This window comes from Coturnix japonica, chromosome 1, assembly GCF_001577835.2.
Source record: "Coturnix japonica isolate 7356 chromosome 1, Coturnix japonica 2.1, whole genome shotgun sequence".
Taxonomy (NCBI): domain Eukaryota; kingdom Metazoa; phylum Chordata; class Aves; order Galliformes; family Phasianidae; genus Coturnix; species Coturnix japonica.
Window position 1 is genome coordinate 43,675,751 of NC_029516.1, and position 10,061 is coordinate 43,685,811.

The following is a 10,061-nucleotide window of genomic DNA, read 5'->3' on the forward strand; positions in this document are numbered from 1 at the left end:
ATAGCGTACATACAGCACTGGTCTCTGCACATGGCCACTAAACCCAAGGAAACCTCAAATCAGGTTGTAACCAAATGGTAACTTCAACTCATGTACCTTCCCAGCAAGGATATTCTCATCTCCAGTGTAAACTGGAAATTGTAGAGTGAGTCTAGGTACCATGGGAGGCAAGACTAAAGGCTGATCTACAAGAGGCATGGGCTGCAAAGAAGACTAAAGTTAGCACTTCCATCTTTCCAAATGCTGCCCAGGCCAACACCACTCATGCCAGCAGTTTGAGCCACCATAACTTGGCATGGTCACGGAAATCACTTGTTCTGTGCTTTCCCAGTTTGCACTCCCACACAGCCCCTTCCTTTTGCCAGCATAGGTGAACAAGGCTGGGAAACTGATCTGGGTTTAAAGCTCACTGATAGATACTTATGTGTTTGCTTACTTGGTTTTGGTAGGTATGCCTTAAGCTGAGCACAGTGCTGTATGTACAGAATCATAGAATGGTTTGTGTTAGAAGGGACCTCAAAGCTCACCCAGCTCTACCCCGTGCTGTGGGCAGGGCTGCTGCCCACCAGCTCAGGATGCCCAGGGCCCCATCCAACCTGGCCTTGAATGCTTCCAGGGATGGGGCACCCACAGCTTCACTAGGCAGCCTGTGCCAGTATTCTGCTCAGTTCTGCTGCATTGTCCCACGAGGAGGGTGAGATAGGACTGGGAAAGAGCAGCAAAGCATTAAGCAGTTTCTCTTGGTCGGAAACAAATTAATGGAGGTTTAAAATAATTCTGGGGCTACAGCCCTGACTCAGTGAGAACCCACTGCCAGCCAGATACAAGCCCTGTTTGTCCCCTGAAAAGCATGAGGTCAGAATCAAAGTGCCATTCGCAGCATCAGCCCTTCTCTTCTGAGATCTGCCCATCCCTGGTAGAGATTCCTCTGATTCAGTTGTCTGCAGCCTCTAAAAATTGATGTCCAATAAATATTTTCTATCAGACATGAATCTGGGGCAGTGAACGTAAGCCCCTTGACAATAGATTTGCTTCACTCAGTTTGCTTCTGCAAACGCATTAAAAGAAATGCATCAGTCATTTCAGCTCCAGATTTGCTGGTTGCAGCCCAATGATCTAATTTGTCTTTAAATTCCGCACTGAGGATGATGTGCACGGAGGAGCGATGTGAATGAAGAAGCAAGCGGGCAATCTGCAAGTGGAAGAAGATAAAACCCACCGGCATTTCAGAGTGGAAGTGGGGTAAAATCCTTCTTGTATTTAAGCATGCCTGGGAAACGGGAGCTTATTGTTCCAGGGGCTGTTGATCTTTGGGACTGCTTGAAAATGGCCGGGAGCGGGGCACACACGGGAACAGTGTTCCCATCAGGTGCAGCAGGTAGCATGTGTTACCTGAGAAAAATGAGGCTCAGCTGTAACGACCACCACTGGTACCCCCGCCTATGCATGAAAACGCTCGACCCGATTTTCCGCACATCACCAGTATAAATCAGTACAACAACGATATGCACCGGCACCGGCTTCTCAGACCGACCTTAATTACAGCAAGCAGGAAAAGAAACACAATTAAGACCGGGGGTCGGACAACAAAGAGCCGAGAGCCCAAATGCAGCAGCAGCAGCTTCTCACAAAGAGCCGGGAGCCTCTCGGGGCCCCCTCCCGCACCCCACCCGGGGGCTCTGCGCTCACACAAAGCCGCGCAAAGAAGAGCGCAGCGCCCGGCGGTAGGGGCAGAGCGATGCGCGGAGGAGCGCTGCAGCATGCGGTCTGTGTCGGGGCTTCCTCTTCGAGTGGGGCTGCTGGAGGGAGGTTTTTTTTTTCTTTTTTTTTAGTGTGAGTGCTATTTATTTATTTATTTTCCCCCACCAACTTCCTTCCTGCTCCAACTGCCAAAGCGCAAAGCTGAGAGCTGAGAGCAGAGGAGGACCCCGCAAGCAGGCAGGCAGGAAGGCACCGCGCAGCAGTGAGTGCGAACCCGGGCGGAGGGGAGGGTCGAGGGGGGTGAACCTGGGGGAAGGGCAACTTCTTTGTTCCGGTGTTTGGCTCTATCGCCCAGTCTGGCTGGCACACGGACAGGGCCCTGTCCGCATCTGACGGGGAAGTTGGGTTCAGCGTTTGGGATGGGAAATGAATGGGGGGAGACGTGCCCCCCGTGCCCGGGGGATCCGGCGGTAGCCGGGCGCTGGGCTGCCCTTCTGCCCCCGCACCTCTGGGGTGGGACGTGGGGCGCCGGTGGGGCCGCGTGTCACTGCCCTGGGGTGGGAAACTGCTTCCTCACCTCTAAACCCGCTTCCTGGAGATAAGCCCTAGGTTGAAGGAGGGGGCTATTTAGGGGAGTGAATTTGATGTGCTGAGGGAGCGTGAATAAAATGTTGTACCCTTGACAGCCCTCTTTGTGCCTTGTGGTGGCATGGGGGGGGGGGTGAGGAGGTGCATCAAGCCCGTGTGCATTTCCCTGCCTCAAAACGCTGCAGATGCACGGGCAGCCCCAATACAGGCAGCGATGCTTTGGAGAGCACAGTCCCTCCGTGTATTCTTGCAGCTGGCTTTATGATGGGAAGTCCCTGATATGGCTCCAGCCCTCTCCCTGCTGGTGTATGGAAGCTCCCAGATTTCAGAGTTGCAAGCGATGCACAACTGAGGGTCAGGGCTGCAGAAAGGTGAGAAAAATACAGCAAAGCAGGGCATAGATCAGCCATGTGTTGCTTGTGTAAAGCATCTACAGGGTTAATGCTTTTCATTTTTAATGCAGCTGAGGCCCTGGGGGGCTCTATGGAGCTGTGTGCTTGACACAGGAAGCCAGCCCCCCAACAGGTGGATGCTAACATGCTCACCCTGGGGATGCTTCAGTGCCTCAGCCCTGCAGCACCTCTCTGCTGGCGGAGGACACCAGTCTCACAGGAGGACTGAGAAGATTCAGTCCCCTGAGCTGTGCCCATCCTCAGCTCTCCCCACTAGCCAGGGCTCTTCCTCAGTCTTGGGGAGATGCTGCCTGTGAGGCAAAGGCAGGGGTGGGGAACAGGTGAGATGTGAACATGGGAGCATGGCAGGAAAGTCAGGTCTGCAATTTGGAGAGAAATGCTAGAGTGGGGTATGATCACTGCCATCTTGCAAAGATGTACTTGAGTGGTTGTTCAGCCCGTCAGGCTGCTTTCCATTGGCTCTTCTCACTGGCAAAGCAGGCTACTTGTGTAACTCTTCACAGGCTTTCAGAGCCTAAATGCATCTGCACCTCAAGTGAGCTGCCCCCATGGGCTGGCAGGGGAAGTCTGCAGCATGAATGATGCAAAGATGAGGTTTGAGGGATGGAGAGCAATCAACTGGCCCAATCCTGGCTCTGCCTCTTGTGTGCATGGGACTGGTAAGATTGGTAAGATCTTGCTCTCCTCCTGTGATAAACCACAACCCCTACATAGAATGGGAACAGGCAGGCAGTAGCTTTATGGTTCTTGTTGGAGCAGACTGCCTGGTATCGCAAGAAAGCTCTGGGGACCGGAAGTGACTCAGATCTGCAGCTGGAGCCCAATGGATGGCAAGACCTGGTGCTGGCTGCTGCAGCTTATCACATCCTCTTCCTGTGGCTGCTGTGTGATGGCACGGTGGGGTCACGGGGTGCTGGGGCTGCACAGTGGTGAGACATGAGCTACAGTGCTGTTATTGGGGAGCTTCTGGTTTCTTTCCTCATGAGGACAAGCTTGTGTGCTTTTCCTATTGTACACAGGTTCTTCATGCTCCCAGAGCCAGGAAGAGGCATTCGGCTTCTGGGACATGCTATTCTTCCAAGGCCATTGGAAAAGGGATTTCCTTTTACTTCCCAGCTTCTCTCCCCTGCAATAATTCCTGACTCACCACAACATGCTGTAGCAAAGCAGCCTTGTATCAGAGCTGTAACACAACTGAGTGCTCTCATCCCTGTTGCTATTCGGTCCTTCCCTGCCTCTGTAATGTGCTTTTGCCAATATGCCCCTCCTTGAATGTTTTCCACTGGTCTCATCCGTGCTGGGATAGCACTGGGAGGTCTGTGTATTACTCATTGCTGTCCTATTCCACTTGCTGATTCATTGTGGACTGTTGCATAAATATATATATTTATTTGCATTCTCTTTCAATGAAATTGAAAACTATCCTGGGAGCTTCCTACTGGGAACTTCAAGGCCACAGCTGTAGAGGGGAACAAAGGGCTTAGTGGGGGAAATGCAAGCAACCAGGGAAAAAGTGAATTTTTAGCAAGGACAGCCTCAGAGGTTGAGTTAATATAAGAATAAGCTGAAGTGCACTGAGAGACCTGTGTAGCAGTGCTCACTGCTCCTTCCTCTTGCCTGTCTTTGTCTCCTCTTTCCCTATCATGTGCCCTCTGCCTCCCTGCACTGGCTCCCATTTGGGATGCTGCCCAAGCTGCCTCACCACCTGCCTGGTGCTCAGTGTTATGCATCCTGGCTGAGCTAGACTCCAGCCTTTCTGCCTCTTCCTTTCTGAGAGATGAAGTGTAGGTATGCAGGGCTGGATGCAGCCACCATCGTGCTCCCTTCCTCAGCAGGAGGGAGACCTGCTGGATCTGTGGTGAGCTGATCCTTGGAGCAAACATTGGGAATACCAACAGACAGATCAAAGTGAGTGCATCTCCTTGGGTGCTTTAGACAACATGCTGATGTAAGGGAGCTGCTGCCAAGTATATGATCTTTTTATGATCTCTGACTGTTGGCTTGTAACAAGAGAGTGAGTGAAACATCTGTCCTCAGCTACATTCCCATCTCTTTGCCCTGCTGTGTGTCTGTGGCTCTTTGTATGAGCTCTCTGGCAAGCACAGAAGCCGTGCACAGTGGCTTGTAATTGCAGGGTTGTCGGCCAGCGATCGTGCTGCAGAGTGACTGTAAATCACTCTGGTATCAGCCTCCACTCCGGCGCCTCCTCCCCGCAAGGGAAAGGCTGGTAGAAGTCTGTGTGTGTGTGGTGCCTGTGGGTGAGCAGTGAGGGCAGAGGGGGCTGAGCTCAAGTCCAGATTTCAGCACGGCAATGTCAGGATTGCTGAGCACCGCCGCCATTTGCCTTTGATAATCCTACTGCGTTGTGCCTGCCCAACTGCCTGGGGAATTGACATACAGTGTGCCCCCAAGGACGCTACTCTCCCACAGAGCAATACTATTGACTGCCCCTCTCTGATACTCAGATCAAGTGACCATGACTGAGAAGACCCAGGAACCTCATGTGGAGGAGGATGATGACGAGCTGGATGGGAAACTGAACTACAAACCTCCTCCCCAGAAAACACTGCAGGAGCTGCAAGAGTTGGACAAAGATGATGAGAGCCTCACTAAGTACAAGAAGTCCCTGCTAGGAGATGGACCTGTGGTGGCAGGTAGGAAGGAGCATCTTGGTAGGAAGTGACTGGGGAGATGCATTGCAAGTGCATGCCTGAATACAGAGATGGGGCAAGATGAACTCAAAGGAAAAGTAACTTGGCTGAGCAGACTTCTGCTGGTGGGCTGGGGATGGACAGGTGGAGAAATGCAGGGAATCTGGCAAGGAGGATGCTCTGAACATTTGATGTAAGGTATCAGAGAGTGCTAGTGTCTGAAAGGGGCTTGTGGTATGGGGTGTGTGGGCCTTAGAGGGCTGCAGGGGGGTTAGGAAGATGAGGGGACCAGCTTGTGCTTAAATGGGACCAGTAATTTAAAGAGAGGTATCTCCTGTGGTGGAAAGACCTTGTCTAGGTATTGAGGTATGGAGGGATCCATGTTGAGTGTCTGGGATAGATACATGGTCTTATTGTGCTATGAGAAGGTTGGTTTTACTGGGTACTTTGTGAGGTGTATCCTCTGTGTGGGAAGTCAGTAGCATTTCTTAAGTTTCTGTCCCCCCTCCCCCTCAAACACTTAATTTCACAAGCTGACATCTTCCCCTTCACTTTCCTACCTGCAGACCCAACGGCTCCCAACGTGGTGGTCACCCGACTCACCCTGGTGTGTGACTCTGCTCCAGGGCCAATCACTATGGACCTTACAGGTGGGTGCAGACTCTCTGTGCACACAGAAGGACACACAAAGGCCCTGGGATGTTTCAAATTAAAAGGGAGTTTGTCCTTAAGATATTAGTGGGCTTTAGAGGAGTTGTGAGGGTATCATAGCTCTGCTTTTGATTTTAAGGTACACCTGTATGAAAAAGAAGATGCAACAGGGGAAAGTGTAGAGGATCTTTCTCTCATCTAGACTGCTCTGGTATCTTTTGGGAGAATGGTTCCTCCTGCTTTCTCTTCTTCCTTTCATTTAGAGCTCATGAGCACAAGGGACATGCATGCATTTGAGTAACAGGCTGTTTTGAAACTTCAGAATCAAGCAATTCTGCAGTTCCGGCTCCAGAGGACATGGGGAAAAGACCAGGCTTCACCTTATATGGGCTTTTCTATATAGAGAGGAAGCCAGGCCTACTGGAGCAGAGCAGCTTCCTGTACAACTGCAACCATGCAGTGCCCGGGAGGCCTCACTAGCTGGGCAGGGGCCGTGATACATGTTCAGCTCACCTGGGCCTGGAGCTGGGCATGGCTGAAGCAGGGCATCACCAATGTGTGCAGTGCCTAAGGATAAGGCTGTACATAAATATCTCTGTGTACCAAGACCTGTGTGTGTTGGGCATTGTCCACACAGAACTGTGTGGATGTGGCACTGAGGAACATGGTTAGTGGGCATGGTGATGATGGGTTGGTGGTTGGACTAGATGATCTTAGTGGTCTTTTCCAACCTTAATGCTCCTATGATTCTTTGGTGTGGAGAATGATGCATCACACCACATTTCTTCCTATGTCTGCTCACTGTGCAGTTGCTGTGTACTCATGTTGCAGGTGGTCAGTCTTTCAGAGGGATGCTCACCTCTGACACCAGTCCCAGCCCTGGCCTGGGTGTTCTCTCCTTGCTGTGACACCCCTAGCTAATGGCTTGATCCTCTTCTCACAGGTGACCTTGAAGCGCTCAAGAAAGAGACCTTTGTATTAAAGGAAGGAGTTGAATACAGAGTTAAGATCCATTTCAAAGTGAGTTGTTTTCCTGCTGGTTGCTTTTGTTATTGTTCTACCCATCAGGGGACCTGGTCTTTACAGAGAATTACTTCTGCCTGTTCATCCCTTGGATGAAGTTGCCTTCTGTCCACCAAGGATGGTGAACAGCAGGTTATTTGGCAATTTTGGCTGAGTTTGGCTTGACTTTGCAGCCAACAAAAAGTCTTTAATTTACACAGAGTGGGAATGGAAAAGAAGGAAAAGAGGTGATGGTTCTTCATGACATGGTAGTACTGTTTGCATTGCTGGGCTTGATGAATGCTTAGCAAAGATGTAATAGTGTAGCATTTGGCAGAAGATAGCTGAATTCTCTTGAGTCATGACATATTCGAATGGGCTAGTTTCAACCCCCACTCTTCTGCTAAGCTGCTGTTTCCAGCTGAGAACAAAACTTAGTCACGCTGCAGCATGGCATCCAGCACTGGAATGATCACCTCTGCAAATGTTTGCTGCAGATAATGCTGGTTTTGGCAGAGAGGGTAAAGAGAAGGATGATAGTGTTCCTGAAACAGGAGGGAAAATGCTCTGCAGGAAAGATTTCCTTCTGTTTCTGAAGTTTACCTGCTGTCTCAGATGGCTTTGTCCTCAGATGCACCTCCAGCTCCCTTTTGTGCAATGAAATATTTCCAGCTGTATCTAAGCCCAGCTGACAGGAGATGCCTGGTCCCAAGGCTGGTAGGAGCTGACACCATGTGAATTGTCCCCAAGATGTAAAAGGATCTTCCCATCTTGTTTCACCATGGAACTGTCCTGTAGAGGGGCAGTGTGTGCTGGATAGGGGCAGCAAGAGATATCCATGGAAGATTTAAAGAAAGATTACAAACAAAACTGTGACCTCCATCCCTTGAGGAGCAGCTTTGCCAGCTCCTCACTGAGTTTAGAAGGGATCTGGGAGAGTTCAATGAATCTTGGCCCACCTGTTTGTGCTGAAAGCATGACTCCAGTCACCCATCTCTGGTTTCCCCTGCTTCACTTTTCTCTGTCGTTATCAGTCTGTTCTGGGAATCTGCTTCAGTCACCTTCAGTCAGGAGAAGGATGGGTAAGGGTAGGAAGTGCCCTCAGACACACAGAGAATGCTGCAGGTCTCTGGCTGCCTGTTGGGAAGTGACATTAGAACTCCTAGCAGTGTGTCTTGTGCCAAGCCTGTGAGAACAGTTGTGTGAGGAGCCAGGGTGGTGATCTCTGTAAGGAGAGAAAAACAGCAGTTAGAAAATCAAAACTTTCCCTGTGACTCTTACTTCTGGTCACTTTGTGCAGGTAAACAGGGACATTGTGTCGGGACTAAAATACGTGCAGCACACCTACCGAACAGGAGTGAAGGGTGAGTAAGAGACCCGCATGCCCTGCATACCCACACTTTTTCTCTTGCAACCTTCTCTGCTCAAATAAGCTTTCCTGCAGATCTGGATCAGGATAGGGCCTCCCTGTGCTGCTGCACAGGAGATGTGACTTCTCAGCACAGTGCATTAGTCTGCACTTTTTGTCACCCAGACCAACTGTTTCCTGTGCCTGTGTGAACTCATTACAAGCCAGCTCTGCTGTCTGTATGCTACACCACCAGCTGCAGCAGAAATGTCCCCAGAGATGCTGTACAGGCAGTGTTTGCCACAGGTTTCCTCTTCACCTCCCCCACCAGCCCTTGAAGTGTGGCTCAGTCCTTGTGGAGCTTCTCACCCATCAAAGTTTCTTCCAGATGTACTTGGTAAAATTTACAGCTGCTCTGCAAAGCTTCCCACTGTCTATGCAGAATTGTGCTTGCCTGTAGCCTCATGTGGGCTTGGCAAAGGAAAATCCCATTTTGCACACCCATCCCACATGTCCATTTTTGCATACAACCACCACTAAGGCTCCACCATCCCATTAAGCATGCAGGTAATGTCCTCTGACCAGCATAGAGAAGTAACAGAGAATAAAGAGAGATTATCTGTGTGCTGTGGGTGCCTACTTCCCACAGCTGTTTGTTGTGGGAGCAGCACACAGATGTGAGAGGGTACAGACTTAAATGCCTGCCCATCTGCCTGCCCATCTTAACCCACTTTCTCACTTCCTTCACCGATGGCCACATCCCTTTCTCTCATCACTCCGCTATTTCCTTTCTGTCAGTGATCTATACTTGTGTTCATAGCTTTTTCTCTTCTTTATTATTACCTTCCTGAGAGTCTCATTCCATGTGGATTGTTCTCTCCTAGTGGACAAAGCCACATTTATGGTTGGCAGCTATGGGCCACGGCCAGAGGAGTATGAATTCCTGACCCCCATGGAAGAAGCTCCTAAAGGGATGCTGGCCCGAGGCACCTACCACAACAAGTCTTTCTTCACGGATGATGACAAACATGACCATCTCACCTGGGAGTGGAACCTGTCCATCAAGAAGGAATGGACGGAATGAGCTCACCCCATTTGCCTTCCCCCTTCCCGTCCCCTTGCCTCCTGCACCAGTCTCCAGGTGGGCCATGCCCACCACGCTGCTCCATCCTGCCACCACGGCTGGCCACAGCCCTTGCAGCTCTCCTTGTGGGTTCTGGGGCTCTGTGCCAGCCTTGGTTGATGCACAGGCCTGCAGGTGGCCTTTGCTGCTTCTTCTGATACACTGAAAATAACCCGCCCTTTCTCACCACCACCACCCCATCATGACATGCAATGGATTAAATTGGGAAGCGTATCCCACCCTTTCTCCCAATACTTCCTCTTGCTGCCTCCATCTCTCCTTCTATACCAACTCTGGTCCCGGGAAGTGCCTTTTCTAGGAAACAGGATCACCTCGCCAGCTCCTTGAGTCTCCTGGCAGGGCAGACTGGTCCCTGGAAAATCCCTCTCTAAGTTACACTTGCCATGTGCCCTGACTCATTGTAAATGGCTACTTATCTCCCATGATGGTCTCCTGGTTTGTATCTGGTGCCCTACCCCGTTGAAATCCATCCTTGTGCAGGCAAAACCGGTCAGGGGGGTGCAGCTAGATGCTGTAACGACGTCAGTGTCTCAAGAATAAAAATGGTTTCTTTCTTCTTCTCT

At 50.7% G+C, this 10,061-nt stretch overlaps 1 protein-coding gene across 2 annotated transcripts; it reads left to right on the forward strand.

Annotated features, from left to right (window-relative positions):
• The first annotated feature begins 1,030 nt into the window (after positions 1-1,030).
• ARHGDIB (Rho GDP dissociation inhibitor beta) lies at positions 1,031-10,058 on the forward strand. Of its 2 annotated transcripts, none has more exons than XM_015859591.2 (6): positions 1,031-1,242; positions 5,168-5,356; positions 5,920-6,003; positions 6,948-7,024; positions 8,307-8,370; positions 9,239-10,058. In XM_015859591.2, exons 2-6 carry the CDS (start codon positions 5,179-5,181, stop codon positions 9,436-9,438), a joined length of 603 nt encoding a protein of 200 aa, XP_015715077.1. In that variant the 5' UTR covers positions 1,031-1,242; positions 5,168-5,178; the 3' UTR covers positions 9,439-10,058. The 2 variants fall into 2 exon arrangements, with proteins under 2 accessions (XP_015715077.1, XP_015715069.1); XM_015859583.2 differs by lacking the exon at positions 1,031-1,242 and adding an exon at positions 1,814-1,963.
• Positions 10,059-10,061: the final 3 nt, after the last annotated feature.